This window comes from Desmodus rotundus, chromosome 3 (genome assembly GCF_022682495.2).
Source record: "Desmodus rotundus isolate HL8 chromosome 3, HLdesRot8A.1, whole genome shotgun sequence".
Lineage (NCBI taxonomy): Eukaryota > Metazoa > Chordata > Mammalia > Chiroptera > Phyllostomidae > Desmodus > Desmodus rotundus.
In genome coordinates this window covers 61,608,413-61,624,611 of record NC_071389.1, presented here as the reverse complement: position 1 = coordinate 61,624,611, position 16,199 = coordinate 61,608,413, and the positions used below count along the sequence as shown (strand labels likewise).

Sequence of the window (16,199 nt, the reverse complement as noted above, 5' to 3'; positions counted from 1 at the left end):
CAAAAAAAATCATTCCTTTTCATGATTACTTAAACCTAAATAATCATTCCACTTCTTGAGCAAATTCCCCTTATTAGTTTCTTTAAGGATTAAGGATTAGTTTCTTTTGGATTAGTTTCTTTAAGGATTTTTTTCAATAAATTTGCTTTAATTTGTAACTGTACTACTTTTCCTTTTTCCATGGTTTGTCTACTTAAAATATCAATTAGTTAAAAAGCACATTGGTCTTTTTCCTAATGTAAGTCACAGTAGAACCTGGCCACATGCTAAAACATTCAGCTTCCTAGATTTAAGGATGGTGCCACCCTACTTTTGACTATAGGATTTATCTGTACTTAAAAATGGACACTCTCACCGTAATCCTCTTTCCATGACAGCCTTTTTGCTCTTGTCATTTTAGAGGAGGGAAGAGAGGGAAGTGTTGATGGTGTATTTACCTAGGGATTCCAGCTGAAATTTGGAGTGCAGTCATGAACATTTTATAAAGAGTATATATTTTAAACACTTAATAGGTCAAATTAATATTGTTGGAACCTAAGGGTCCTGTGTAAAATTTCTATAATAAAATATTTCAAGTTCTAAACATCCAACTTATAAGCAAATCTTTGAAATGACTTTCTATTTGGGGGGTTCCATTTTCTAAATTTTTAAATTAAATTTATTGGAGCAACATTGGTTAATAAGATTATAGAGGTTTCAGGTCTACAGTTCTATAGTGCATCACCTGGGTGTTGCATTGTGTGTTCACCACCCAAAGTTTAATCTCCTTTTGTCACCAGGTATTTGACCCTCTTCGCCTTCTGGTAACCACCATGCTGTTGCTGTCTGTGTCAGTTCATTTTTGTGTGTGTGTGTGTTTGTCTTGCATGTTCGTGAAATAACCTTTTAAAAGTAACAGAATGCCTATATTTTTTGCTATAAATTGTGCCCTTGAATTTTCCCTTATATAATTATATTAAGTGAAATTTAATTTAATTTAGGCAACCCTAAAGATGTTGTTGGATCATTTGAAATTGGTGGCTTCTTATCATGAAGTGAATAAGATGACCTGCCAGAATTTGGCCGTGTGCTTTGGACCAGTATTATTAAGTCAGAAGCAAGAGACCAATCATAACAACAGAGTCTTTACTGATTCAGAAGAACTTGCAAGTGCTTTGGATTTTAAAAAACATATTGAAGTTCTTCATTACTTACTTCAGCTCTGGCCAGGTAAATGATTCTATGGCAATATTTTTCTCTTTCAATGATAGGGTATTTGAATTAGGTAATCATTAAATATACCCATATGTGATTGAAGAAAATCTTTTCTAAACTTTGCTATTTGATACCTGCCCTGTAGGTTTCTCCATTTAAATGTTCTGCTTTTGCTGATAATATGACATTTTGGATTTGGTCAGATCTGGATTTGAATCTGGTTGTGTCACATTAGCAGTCTGACCCTGGGCAGGTTCCTTAACATCTTAGAGCCTCGGTATCACCGTTTGTCATAGGATTTCATATGTTTGTAGAACTTACAGGAGGACTGAGTAAAAAACTATGTATGGAAGGTGCTCTGCACAGTCCTTGGCACATAATAGGTACTCAACAAATGTAATTTATTTTTCTCCTTAAATCATTTCTTCTTTCAGACATCCTTATTGCATTTATAGTCATTCTTCAAATTATCCAGGCTTGAATTGACAGTTATCTCTGACCTTTTTCTCTTTCTTATCCCTCCCTGTAATAGTCAATATTAAAAGGCTGACAGTTATTTTCCACATATATCTTTTACATAGTTTCAGAGATAAAAAAAAATGTGTATTTAATTAGATGTTTCGTAAAGGATCCTGTATTTAAGTTCCAAAGTTTTCTTATCCTGAAGTAACCCCCAGCACTACATAGTATTGTACTTAGAAGCCTAGTGGATGGAACACACGGTGGTAAAAGTGCCTCAGCCCTGGAGTCAGGTGTGGGTTCAGATTTGGATTGTGGCATTCACCAACAGTGTCGGCTCAGGCAAATACATTAGTTTCCCCCAAACCTCAGTTTGCTTCTTTGTAAATAGTGCCTACTTCAGGGTTGTTGTGGAGGTTGAGATAAAGCATCTAAGGCAATGAACATAGTTTTTGGCATAAAGTTAGCTCTCAATAAATGTGCTCCATTACTCTTTTATAGAGGTATATGAGAAGGAGAGATTAAAGTACAAAGGAATGCCTGATTTAGTCTTTTAAAATAAATCTTTTTAGCCCTGGCTGGGGCTCAGTGAATTGAGCGCTGGCTTATGAACCAAAGGGTTGCAGGTTCAATTCCCAGTCAGGGCACATGCCTGGGTTGTGGACCAGGTCCCCAGTAGGGGGCGTGTGAGAGGCAACCACACATTGCTGTTTCCCTCTCTAAAAATAAATAAAAACTTTAAAAAAATAAATATTTTTAAAAGTGAATTAAAATTTAATAAAATTTTCAACCTTCAAATTTAGAAAGTAAAGTTTTTGCTATTTTTTAAGCATCAGCTTAAAAATCATTTCTAATTGATATTTAACTGAATTAGTATGTACTATTAATTGTTTTAAAATTCTTAGGATTCTCTGTATAATTGATCTGATTTCTGCATTTGGTGCCCAATATAAGGAATCACTTTGGTTAAAGTTTTAAATGTGTCTTTCCTAACTTTTCCTCAAACTGCTTTAATTCCAATAAACATCAAGAATTGGGAGAGGAATTGTCTTATCATTCTAACCACAAATGAAAAACTTGCTTGCCCTGGAGATGTCATTAGGTTTACTATCAGTACCTGAGTCCTTCATCATTAATTCTGTACCAGAGGTTCATGTCACTTCATTATTTTGTAATAGCCACCTTTGTTTTGAGTGTAGAAGCAAAAATTAAACCATATCCTATGTTATAGAAAAAGCAGGTTTAGATTTCAGATTCATTGTATTTCAGTGATAGCCTTAAACAACCAACTCTTAGTGTGTTAATAGATTATTCCAAAGATTTGTGTCGTTGGATTTAATAATCACTGCTGTTTTTTCTATGATCTTTTATTTTTCTTTAGTTATACTTTCTTGGACAAAGGACAGAACAGGGCACAAAGATAAGAGGAAAGAGCAATTAGTGTTGCCCTCTAAATCATTCGCTTTTGGAGTTAAGAAAAGGCAGAAATCAAGTAAACGTAAGGCAGTTACTGAGCCTGAGAAAATTGAGGGGATAATAGAGAATGGGCCGTAGCTTACAACTTGGTGAATGTCCATGTCATGAATTCAACAGAAGGTTTTGGCTGTCCTTACTATGCATATGTTACTTATTTTTCCTTTTGGAATTTTCGCCATTGCAGAGGTAAGAAGAGTTGGTTCCACCCTTGCTTTTTGCTTTCTTAGTTTTTTTTTTTTATTCATTTTGGACAAGATTATAACTGGCTTTGAGCTTTCCATTTGATAAATCTCGCCTTTAAAGTGATCAGTTAGAACTCTAGCCTATTTGCATTGGAAGGAGAAATCATCCTGCCAATGTTTTTCAGATTTTCTTCTGCCAAAGCCCTAAGGTTCTTTGGAAGCAGCTTCAGGGCCATTGGTAGCATGTTCAGGAACAAAATAGAAACCCACTTCCCTTTTGACCAAAACAGTCTTCTTATCATATTTTCTTAATGTAGTAGGTTGTACAAAATTGTTTTTTAAAAATAAGTATGCTGTTTTAAGAAGAATATTGAAAATTACTAATAGGCCACCCTTTCACTTTACAGATAGGGAAATAGCTTTATGGAGAGTGTAACTCTAGACCAGCTCTTTGCTCTATCACATTTTCTGTGATGAGTAGATTTGGGGCAGGGTTATTTGGAAACGCTATTGATTTTTTCCTAATCCTTTTTGTTTAGTTTTTCTCACTAGACAAAGCTTCAAGGGGGCAGGGACTTACATTCCCAACTCCTAACAGAATGCTTGGCTCTACCAGCCAATATATTCTGTTAAATAAGGCAGTTATACTGTAGATAAAAGGCTAATAAAGTGGTTATTAAAGATATAAACATAGTGGTAGAAAACAAGATAAGAAAATTAAATTTCTTGGTACTTATTATATTTTGAAACTTTTCCAGCAACCATATTGACTGCATTTTTGGGAAAACTAGAACATTTTTTGAAGTGGTTAATATTAGCCATTTTCTGCCTTGGTTGAGTGGCTCATTTGGTTGGAATGTTGTCCCATACACCAAAGGTTGTGGGTTTGATTCGCATGATACCTAGGTTGTAGGTTCAATCCCCAGTTGGGGTGCCTATGGGAGGCAACCAACCCATGCTTCTCTCTTCCTCCCTCTGTCTCTAAAATCCTTGAGTGAGTTTTTTGAAAAAGCCATTTTCTCTGTGTTATTAATAGGAATCCATTCCACCATCAGTAGTGTAAAAAGCCAGTGAGATTGATTTTTCAGAAATTGAATTTTTAGTCTAAAAGATATAAATATCATCATAATAAGTTTCTTAAATATTTCCCAAGAAAGTATACAAAAATAATGTTTGAATAAAGATTTGTTTAAACAACTTAGTAAAATAAACCTGGGTTTTATAGGTGAATGTCAGAAAATGCAGGCGCAGTACACAGGCTCAAACACCAAGTCACAAATGCTTTAGTGCAGTTGCACCACAAACCAGATGACCTCAGGGTTAGCAGGAGACTGTAATGGGTTGGCGAAAACAACAAGCATGACCCTTAGGTACTAAGAACAGAAATAACACAGAAAATGAAGAGAGAAAAGGAAGGAGACATCGTGGAGATAAGAAGCTAGAGGAAAAAAAGGAATATGAATAACTAAATAGTAGAAAAATTTAGATATGCATTCTGCAATTATCAGTTAATGATAATATTCTTTATTAATACTGTTATTAAAGATCAATTTAAAGTAAATATCAGACCTTTATTTTCTAGAAATTTTAAATCAAGAGCTTTTAGCTATTCATAATATATAATAACCATCATAAAAAATTCAGGTAAACAGAAATCTTTAAAAACATACCTATATAGTTATTATTTTAATAAAATCTAAGTGAAAAATTATGTGACTCTGAAAAATGCTATAATATCACTAAGTCTGGAAAACTAGAACCATATACAATACATGTTTGTATTATTTTTCAATTATCTTACTTTGTACAATAGGAAACAAGCATTCAGTATCTGCTGGAGAGTGTCAAGTTGCTGCATTATCACTGATGATATGTTCCCTTATCTTAGAGAAGGGAAGTATAAATGGAGAGATACTTATTAACGGAGAATAAATAAGCAGAAAGAGAGAGGTATTATGAAAAGGTTTTTAATAGCTCTGCCTCAATATTTAAATTGTTTGTTTTATATACAGAAGAACCTTAGACAAATGTTTTGTTCAATATACACAAAAGTAAATGCTGAAGCCTTGGTTTGTTATGAGATAATGTGCGTTTCTTTGGTTATCTGTATAGTCAGCACAATGCATACCCTTCGAAGAAATTAGTCTTCATGTGAGGAATGTTACTTTAGATTGTTAGATACCTAACTGGAATGGGAAAATAAAATATCTGTACTATTTTCAGGCAATAAATGAAGACTGTAAGTAGCTAATGCTGTATAATCAAACTCAGGTAATATGTAGTCAAGTCTAGTATGTATTTGTGCATTTTATCAAAGTGAAATTTGGGCTGCTTGGTAAAGTAAATTATGACACTGCTGCTAATAGAATTGCAAAAAATCACAAGGTCAGAACTTTTAGAGTGAGCACTTTAGATGCCTTTGCCTCATTTAGATATTTGCAGACAAAGGAATTTTTTGTTTTGTTTTGTTTGTATATCAACATGCCTTGCCTGCTTTTTGCTGTAGCTTTTAATTTAGAAGAAGCTACCACCTTAGCTACTGTTTGAATTATGGGTAGATAATTAGCAGACAATCAACACTGGAAATTTGATTTGTTTGGGGATGTTATGATATAGCATGAATTAGCACCACTGTACATTCTGCTGGCTTCTGTCCCTGATCTTGATTATGTCTGGTCATAGAAAAAATAATTACGGAATGCTTTCTTTGATAGTGTGCATGTGTTTGTTTTAATGCATGTTTGTAGTTATTAAATGCCTTATCCTTAGCTCTGGTTTTTAAAGGCCAGTTGGATTACTATCACCAAAGCAAATTTATTGTTTGTTTTTAGTGCAATGTTTAACTGTCAAAGAATCAACGACAGAGCAGAAATCTTCTCTGAATTATTTGAGGAAGAAGAAGGAACGACCTTACATGTTAAATTTGAGTGACACTAACTCTTTGAGAGTACTGAGGCCACGCCAAACAAGGTTAGACAGTCCACTTAGCAATCGTTATGCGGGAGACTGGAGCAGCTGTGGAGAAAACTACTTTTTACATACGAAAGAAAATTTAAATGATGCGGATTACGATGATGTCCCTTCAGAAGATGGAGAAAATGGAGAAAATTGCAGCAAAATGTATAGACCTGATATAATGATTAAACAGCCAATTTCCTTGTCCAAAGAGTGCACATTTCAGACATATTTGACAATGCAGACAATCGAGTCCACAGTGGATAGAAAAGTCAATCTCAAAGATCTACAAGAAAGTATTGATACATTGATTGGAAATCTGGAGCGTGAGCTCAACAAAAACAAGCTTAGTATGAGTGTTTGAGATTAAGAGTTTTTATTTGGTTTTTCATAATGTTTTAAAGTTTCAAATCATTCTGACGGTGATGTTTTTATTTTTTTATTCTCGAAGCCTTCACTGAATTTCTAATAAGTTAATGTGATTCAGTTATAAACACTATTCACTAATATAACTTATCTCACTAGAAAATTTTATGTCGGGTAAAGATAACTCGGACTTCTTTGATATATTTTAATACATCTTGCCAATTCTGTGGAGACAACTTTAAGTGCACTTAAAGGGTTCAGGTAAGTTACTAGCCCCTCAAGACTTGGTACTTTATAGGAACTGCTCCTCTGTAGCTGACACAGGTGCTCCTTTCAGAGGGCCGTTGCAGCTGAGGCCGCGTGCACTGCACCGGCATTTGATCCCATTTCGTTTGCAATGCAAATGCTGCTATAAGGAAACCTTTTTATAAATAAAAGTAAAATTATACAAATATTAATGTATTCTGTATTAACAGTAATTATTTAAGCTTATAAGATTAAATATTTTTATAATACCAAAATATGTATATGTTTATAAGTTCATATATGTGTAGTTATTAGAATGGGGGGAAGGGATTGGTTGCAAAATCACATGTATCTTTAAAATATATATGTCAAGGGGCCAAAATCATTAGCTTAAAAATGTCTTTTTCAGGGAAAGAACATTTAAGTTAAAGGAGATGCATAGAAACACACAAACCGAAACATTAGACACATCTGAATACAAATAATAGACTTTTTTGATTTACAGAAAGTTACAATATTCCCAATGAGAAGTCATCTTTTAAATTGAAATTCTCTAACTAAAAGGATTAAGTGCCCAGATTTCTGCACTGATGACTTAGATTATAAAAATTTTCACCTGTTCTGTGCAGTTTTAAGTTCTACTTTAAAAAAAGTAATTATAGATAAACGTATTTATTTGTAATAGAACATTTATAACATTGACATTATAATTACCCTCATTTGTTTCTAAAGAAATCTTGCCAGCATACTATGTTACTGATTTTAAATAATTAACTTATTTTGGCTAAGTGTACCTGCAGGGTAGTCATTATAGCAATCACAGCAGTGTTTGAAAATGTACATTAGAAGCCTTTTTAAATTAAATTGGGATGTATTTAAAAAATTTTTATACCTACAGAATGTATAATTTTAAAATTATAAATAAAATTGGAATTACCAACTTAAAGATGTAGCAGCCATTAAAACACCTGACTTGATGTTTTTCTAAATATTAAAGTATTTAACTGTTTCTATGCAATATACATTGGTAAACAGAACACCTTTTTATTTAATTTGCATACTCAATTGTTTAAAAAAAATAACTATTTGTATGTGAGATTTTCAGTTTTTAAGCTTTGTATAACAATTCAGAAGAATACCAAAAGAATACGTGACAGGTATCTATGTTGAGTAAACAATCAAAAGAAATGTACTTTAAATAATTTGTAGGAAGACTGTCTCAGGCTTCTTCCTTTTGTTTGCTATATCATGTGTATTGTATTGAGTAAGTTTTTCTAGAAATGTAAAGTTTTATTAAAATATTATAACCTTGGTGTCATGCTATTATAATGATTTTAAGGGTCACTTATTTTAATGCCATTCTTTTTAAACAAATGTGTTAAAATATTGGCCCGTTAATGTTATCCATAAATATATGTAATAACTTGTCAAAAATTGAATTTCCCAGAATCGGATATATTTTAAGGGTCACATTAATTTTGTTAAATAATTATTATTTTGAAAGATTCTTGAAAAGATTTTGTTTATTTTTAGAGAGGAGAAGGAGAAAGGGAAGGAAACATCACTATGTGGTTGCCCCTCATGCGCCCCCTACTGGGGACCTGGCTGGAAACCCAGGCCTGTGCCCTGACTGGGAATCAAACTGGCGATCCTTTGGTTCGCAGGCTGGCACTCAGTTCACTGAGCCACATCAGCCAGGGCCCTCGTATTTTTTTTAAATGAGCTCCTTAAAATGGACGTTGCTATTATTAATAGTAGTTATGAAAATGTCTTATAATGCCCTGTTAGCCAAAAGTACTAATGCTTCTGTGCCTGGTAATGATGCCCTCAGAGTCACTGTAAGAATAAGAATGCGAGAGGACTTCATGTGTGTCTAGCAAAGTCCCACATCATAACCTCCTGGAAAATGTTGGGTTGTGTAGCTTCATCTTAGGGACCCTAAAGAAACAGGTTTGGGCAGTGGTATGGTTCCTGAAAAGAATTTAGACCATGGAATGACTTGGAGTCTTAAGATTTTATAATTTAAAACCATCAGTTTTTAGGTTCTTGGGTAGTGATAACATTGTAGCATGTTTAATAACCAGTGCTTATTTGAGTCTTTTGGACCTGAGGACTTTGGTACCAAGAAGAGTGCTCCCTCCCTCTTCTCCCAGCCCAGTGTTCCTGTTGACTTTAGTAAGGCTGATACACATGGAAGTCCAGAAATCAGTGTTCTTCATCGCAGTCTGACTCAGCTGAAAACCGGCTAACCCAGGCGGAAATTAAATTTACTTAGAAAACAATACTGCATCTGAGGGAAGGCTGTTTTAGGGTGCTACAAATGTTTTATATTTTGATCTAGGCAGACGTTTCACAGGTGTTTACATATCAAGTTGCACATTTAAGAATTGTGTCCTTTATATATATTTATAAATATTTAATTGAATTTACTGGAATGACATTGGTTAGTAAAATTATACAGGTTTCAGGTACACAGTTCTATAATATCTGTATCCTTTACATATTTTTAAGTAATTTTTCAAATGGGAAAGCTAGGGAAACAGGTCTCAGAGAGGCTAGGTGACAAGAATAACAGTTGCCAAGGCTAGGCCTGACTAGGGTGGTGCTGTTGCTGCCACTGCCACCAGATAGCCCACTGTGGACACCCCTGGAATTAGTTGTAAAACATCCCTGCTCCTCTGCACCACTCCTGATTGATTCAGAGTCCCTGACAAGCATGGCACTGTGTCCCAACTTCCAGGAGTCAGAACAATTGGCTAGCATCCTTTCCCAGAAACTTACACAATGGTACATTCTCTGAACGTAAGAACGGGATTTAGCTATGGAGCAGGCTGAGCAGTGACAAATATCCACAACCCTTCCCTAGTTCTTATCTCTTCCTGTCGCCCCCCAAATTGGAGTCTTTCTCTTACTCTCCATATCCAAACCATCAACAGTTGGGACTCTGCTGTATCTTGATATCCTGATACCACCGTGCACTTGTTACGACAAACACCGCAGTCCAAGCCATCATCAGCCTGTCTTCCTATTTCATCTCCTTGCTGTCACTCTTCTCTCTCCACACCCACAGTCCATTCTATCCACAGAAGTAAGGTGATCTTTTAAAATGATAAACCATCCATTTCCTAGGTCCCTCCCCTTGCTCCCTGCGCTCTGGCATCACTGAGGACCTAGTCCTCTCTCGGATCTTTGCACTTGCCATTCCCTCTGCCTGGAAAGCTGCTCCTCCAGCTCTTCCTTGGGTAGCTCTTTGTTGTCATTTCACTTTGGTCAAATGTGACTACAGAGACTGCTCTGAAAACCCAATCAGCAACCTGCTTTGAGAATTGAGGGAGGAAAAAAATGGAGATTTCTGTTTCCCCTAACAAGTACCAAATAGCTATGGTATACTACTTGATTAAACTCAAAACATGTATACCTTTGGAAAATGTTTACACTTAAACTAAATTTGAGAAGAAAAACTTTAAAAAGCCCATTGTCACTGTCTTATCCCCCTGGCTCATTTTCACAGGCTTTTTACCGCCACCTGAAATTACCCTGTTGTATTATCTATGTCTACCCTTCTAAAATGTCGGCTCTGTGGCAGCAGAAACCTTGCATTTTTAGTTTATTGCCATGGGCCAAGGAACTATAAGATGTTGAGTTAATTATTAATAAATGAATAAATGTAAAGGGGTTCTCAGAGAATGGTTGTCTTTTTCTCAGAAGAATAAGGACTATGAGATGCCATGTCTATGTAATTTTTCAAATATTCGCTCCTGAGTAATAAATATTTGTGCTTAGGAAAGTAACATTTCCTTTTTTAAAAAGTGACATGTTTCTTTTGGAAGTAGAATGGCGTTAGGAAAATTAGTGACTTAAAATGTTAGTGGGTTGGTAAACTTTGGGTAACATTTTGTAATTTTTTTTTGCTGCTGACTTCAGTAAAAGCAATTATTTAAATAATGTATGAAAAAGTGCATCTCACCATAAGAAAGGAAGGTCTCTAAAAAAGCTATTGTTAAAATGTATCATTCATTTCTTTAGAGAAATTGTGAGCAAATAATATCCTCTTAATTTTGGCCTGATTCACTTTAGTGTGCACTTTTTGCTAGAACTGGAAAAACCTATTTTTCATCTTATTAAAAGAAAATATTTTCATAGAGTTGAATGAACTCTGATTAGAAAGAATAGCAGAGACCACTTTGGGAGACAGGCACTATAATACTTTTATTTTTCTCAATATCCAGTGTTTCAAGCAAGTGAGAAAAATGCCTAAATATTGACCCCTAAGTTGGGTTAACAATCCTTATTGTTTGATAAGGCCACTGGCATGCTTTTAAGTCATTTGAGTTCATCTTTCTTTTTGTGCTTAATGGAGGTGTTTATGTAGTGCGAGTGGGCCTCGGTATTCCTTGTACTTCTTTGACTGGAAATTCTCTTCAAACTAAACTCTTCCAAGGAGAGTTTAAAATGCCAACTTTAGAGAAGTACAATGGATATTAAATCAAGAAATTGGAAAGTCCCTCGCCTCCAAAATGTTTTTGTACAAGTGATGAGGCAGTAAAGCCTGCTGCTCACATTGTTTCACAGCTGCAGTTACTGAACAGTCACCCCTTGTTCTTGACCTTTGTACAAGAAGAGGGAGGCAGGTGGCCAGCCTGTTGTATCTGTGGTTGCCTAACTCTTCCCCCCAGAGCCATTGGAGAGCCCACATTTCAACTGAAGAGCAGGTTTGAATCATCAGGTAAGTGAAACATGTCTAAACTGGTAGATAAGAAATGTCAGAGCATAAAGCGCTGTCTGTCCAAGGTTATGGATTTGTGTTTGACCTGTACCTGATGTCAAAACTCACCTGTAGCCCTGGCTGGTGTGGCTCAGGGGATTTAGTGCTGGCCTGTGAACCAAAGGGTTGCTGGTTCGATTTGTGGTAAACATAATCTATGATTTCACATGGTTGGAAAGATCCAGCATTGCTATTAATAACCTCTAAAAAGTAATACGTGTTTGGGGTATCTTGCGATCCTTTCCATATAACTTTCAGCTCTCCCCAACTTCCATCATTCACGGACAGCCTTCACAACTTCTGCCATGTTCAAATACCGAGTGGAATTCTTTCTCGTTTCCTCTAATGGGGTGTCCAGGATGGCTATGAACGCAGCCCCCAAAAATCATAAATTTACTCAAAACATTATGAGATTTTTTGTGATTACTTGTCACAATGTATTTAATGTGTGGCCCAAGACGACAATTCTTCCAGTGTGGCCCAGAGATGCAAAAAGGTTGCATCAGACCCTGCCTGAGTCTAAAATACCTTTTTTTTCAAATAAGGCTATCTTTAGAGTCAAACTTCATGTTGCTGCCATACAGTATCATTTGTCATAAACAAGTTAACCATATTTTTTCTACATACTAAAAATAAATTTACAATGAACATTCTTGGCCTGCATACCATGCTTTGGGAAATACTGAGTTATAGTCCTCATCCTTCCCCCTTTTCTATCACAAATACTGGACACAGAAGAGTCAAAACTGCGTTGGTAGTTGAACACAGATGACACCAGGCTATTTTCAGGGACAAAAGCACCACATGTAGATTCGCCGGAGCCTGAGCTTAGCTGGCAGTGGGGAGGGGTGACGGGCTTCCCGCAGAAGGGTCTGCAGCCTGTCTGAGATGCATCCCCGGGGAGCGGTCTGTGGTCAGGCCCAGCTGCCCTGCAGGCCCGGCACCGGCAGGGACAGAGCCAAACGCCCAATCCTGAGTTTCTACTTTGTGGACTTCTCAGAGCTATGGCCCTGACCACGTTTGCTTTTGCTTTTGCTTTCCTCTTATACTTTTGTCCCTCCGCCACCAGCATATCTTCTCCAAACTAGCTCTGTGTTATCATAGGTGTGGTAGGACACCACCACACACCTATCTTTCCTTCCTGAAATTAGAACTGAGATACAGGAGCCCAACATAGGAAGGTCAAAGGACCAGATTTACTACCGATAAAGGTAAACTGGAAAACAGCTTGGATCTATCACCCAGTGGGCTGCTTTCTACAGCCCCTGTGATGTGATCATTTCCATCCAGTCACTGGCAGAGTTGGCTCAAACCAGGCCTCTCCTGGCAGGAAGGGGTGGAGAGCCTGTCAGCGCTACAGAAACACATGTGCCGGCACTGCGGGTGAGAGAAGCCGGAAGGCTTCCAGCCAAGCATGAGCAAGCCCTGCTCCGTTGGCAGCTCAGAGGAGCCAGTCTTCGTGACTTAAACGTGGCGGGCGAGGCTGGAAGTGATCCTCCTGTGTGCTTCCCTCTGGAGAGGTGGGCAAGTTCCCTCCCTTCTACAGCAACCGGAGAAGTCCGGAGTGTTATCCCCTAACAATGACCTCCTATTGCTTCCTCCCACGGGGACCATATGTCGCAGGATGAACTTTGGGGCCCTTCTTCCGATGGAGCAGGAAATGGGAATGCCGAACTTTCAACTGCGTGTTGGCCGCCAAAAACAATATGTAAAGACTTTTCAGATAATTGCTAGGCAATTACTGCCATCGGGCACTCTGGTTAACCCGCAAAATGGCCAAAATTGGGCATATTCCAACCTCCCTTGATAAATCTTGTTCCCGTGGCCAGCTCTGCTGCCTTGAGCTCCAGGATCCCAAGCAGTCTTGGCCTTTCCTCCCATTCCCAGCAGGATCTGCCCCTCCTCTGCCTCCTCTGCCTCCTCTGCCTCCTCTGCCTCCTCTGCCTCCTCTGCCCCCGCGGAAAAGTTGCCTTCCATTGGTTCTGTGGTCTCACCTGTGAGTTTGTTGGTACTTTATTTTAAAATGAGAGCTTACTAAACCACTTTTAAAGAGTGTGCATAAGAGGCTATCATCGGAACTTCTTTAGTTTCAGTTCTTTCTGTTAATTGGCGTCCCTCGATGCTGCTGCCGCACTCGCACGTTGTGTTCACTTCAGAAAGATGGTCCGCGCTCGCGTTAGCCGTCTCAGCTTCCCGCACTGCTGTTCTCAGCCGGTTCAGAGCAGCACTTACGCTCTTGTAAACGCACTGACGTGGGGCTTCTACCAAATCACCTAGTGGAAGTCTTATGGAAGTCAGAATTGCATGTGTAAATTAACATAAATATACACATGAAGGGCCTAGACTATCCAAAACAACTTTGGGGGAAAAGAAAAGAACAGTGTTGGAAAACTAATACTACCCGATTTCATGATAATTTATAAAGTGACTGTTATAAAAGCAGTGTGGTATCAGCAGCAGGAGACACAGACAAGCCTGTGGAAGACAACAGAGAGTTCAGAAATAGAGCCACACAGACATGTAGAACTGCTTTCTGACAGAGGCTGTCCAGTGGGGAAAGGTTAGTCTTTCCAACAACGGCTGCGGGAACAGCAGTCATATGCAAACAAACAAATGAACAAACGACTTTGATTCACACCTCATCCCATATGGAAACCCAACTTGAAATGATCAGAGACCTACATGTAAGCCCGTAAGTTCTAGAAGAAAAGCTTGGGTTATGCAAAGATTTCTCAGATAGCTCACCAAAACCATGGTTCGTAGAAAAACAGATCGACAAACTAAACTTTATCAAAATTGAAGACTTCAGCCCTTTCAAAGACACGGTTAAGAAAATGAGCAGGTAGACCACAGATGGGGAGTAAACGTTTACATGTATCTGGTAAAGGACTTACATTCAGTATATACAGGGAACTTTCAAATCTCAATAATACAAATAACCCTACAAAGATAAGGAGCAAGATATGTGAACAAACATATTGCATTTCATGAAAGAAGATACGTGGTTGAAAGATAAATACATGAACATAATCTCAACATTATTAGTCATTAAGGAAATACAAATTAACGCTGCAATGAGATACTACTGCTCATGAATTAGAACGGCTCAGGGCTAAGCCTGCCCATAAATGGTGAGAGCACAGAGGAGCTGGGACTGCCGTCCACTGCTGGTGGGAATGCAGAACGGCACCACCGCTTCACAAACATCCGGCAATATCTTAAAAAGTTGGACATACACATATCACGTGATCCAGACATTCTATTCCTAGATATTTATCCAAGATAAATAAAAGCACATGTCCATAAAAATACTTGCATAGAAATGAGCTTAGCAGACTAATTTTTAAATTTAATCTTTATTGTATTTTTCCCATTACCATTTTGTCCCTTTATACTCCCCACCCTCAGCAATGACCACACTGTTGTCCATGCCCATGAGTCCTTTTTTCCTTTTTCCTCCATCCTTCCACCCCCTCGCCTCCCTCCGCTAGCTGTCCTCCTGCTCTCCATCTGTGAGTCGGTCCCCATCTCCCTTGTTCAGTTTGTTCATTAGAGTCCATACATGAGCATCATCACATGGCGTTTGAACAGACTAGTTCATAATAACTCCAAACTGGAAACAACCACACCAAATGCCCAGCAAACACAGTACGGTAAGTACAGGGTGGGCAAAAGTAGGTTTACATGTGTTCATATGGAAAACGATACAATAATTAATAATAACACAAGAATAACCTTTTTGTGTGCTCACAACTGGAAGCCTTTTTTTGCCCACCCCGTATACCTGTACAATGGAACACTACTCAGCAATGAAAGGTAATGATGCCAATACACACAACATGGATGACTCAAAAGTGAAAGAATAAGACAAAAATAAGTAAATGCCACATGATTCTATTTATATGAAATAGAAAATGCAGACAGACTACAGTAACGGCGAGCTGGTCAGTGACGGCCTGGGAATTGGGAGAGAAGTGTCGGGGGAACTATTAAAGAGGGGCATTGGGAAACTTGTGTGGGTGATGGGTCTGTTTATCTCTTGATTTTGGCGTTAATTTCATGTATGTATACATACATCAAAAGTCAACCAGTTGTATACTTTAAATATATGCGGTGCATCTTATGTAAGTTGTAACTCAGTGGCACTATTGAAGGCGTGTCGGTGTGCCCGACTGTCGCTCGGTTGGTTGGGCGTTGTCCCAGAAACTCAAACTCTCCGGTCAATTCGCGGTCCTGGCACAGGCCTGGGCTGCAGGTTCCGTCCGAGGTCCCCCACATAGGAAGGGCAGCTGACTGATGTTTCTTTCTCACATCGCTGTTCTCTCCCATTCTTTCTCCCTCCCTTCCCCCTCTCTAAAAATAAACAAAATTTTTTAAAAAGTGTGTATGTGTGTATTATATATATAAGACTCATAGAGGAGCATAATATTGCTGGTGAAAGCATAAGCTCTGGAGCCAGATGGTGTTGGTTTGTGTCTTGCTACGTAGCTTGGGAAGGAACCTACCTTTTCTATGTCTCAGTTTTATAAACTGTAAAATGGGCATAAGCGTAGTAC

General features: G+C 37.8%; 2 protein-coding genes across 3 annotated transcripts in view; one reads left to right on the top strand and one right to left on the bottom strand.

Moving 5' to 3' along the window:
- Positions 1–13,011, top strand: part of SYDE2 (synapse defective Rho GTPase homolog 2) — a 52,266-nt gene extending 39,255 nt beyond the window's left edge. The window contains exons 6-8 of one of the 2 annotated variants that reach the window (XM_053920518.1): positions 981–1,209; positions 5,535–5,582; positions 6,143–6,273. In XM_053920518.1, coding sequence (XP_053776493.1) covers positions 981–1,209; positions 5,535–5,545 — 240 coding nt within the window. In that variant the 3' untranslated portion in view covers positions 5,546–5,582; positions 6,143–6,273. Of the gene's footprint in view, positions 1–980; positions 1,210–5,534; positions 5,583–6,142 lie in introns of both variants that reach the window. The other variant, XM_024565349.4, reaches the window with a different exon arrangement.
- Positions 13,012–13,697: 686 nt separating this feature from the next.
- Positions 13,698–16,199, bottom strand: part of DNAI3 (dynein axonemal intermediate chain 3) — an 80,599-nt gene continuing 78,097 nt past the window's right edge. Inside the window, exon 23 of the mRNA XM_053921133.2 lies at positions 13,698–14,118. Within this exon, the coding sequence (XP_053777108.1) occupies positions 14,041–14,118 (78 nt within the window). The 3' untranslated portion in view covers positions 13,698–14,040. The remainder of the gene's footprint in view (positions 14,119–16,199) is intronic.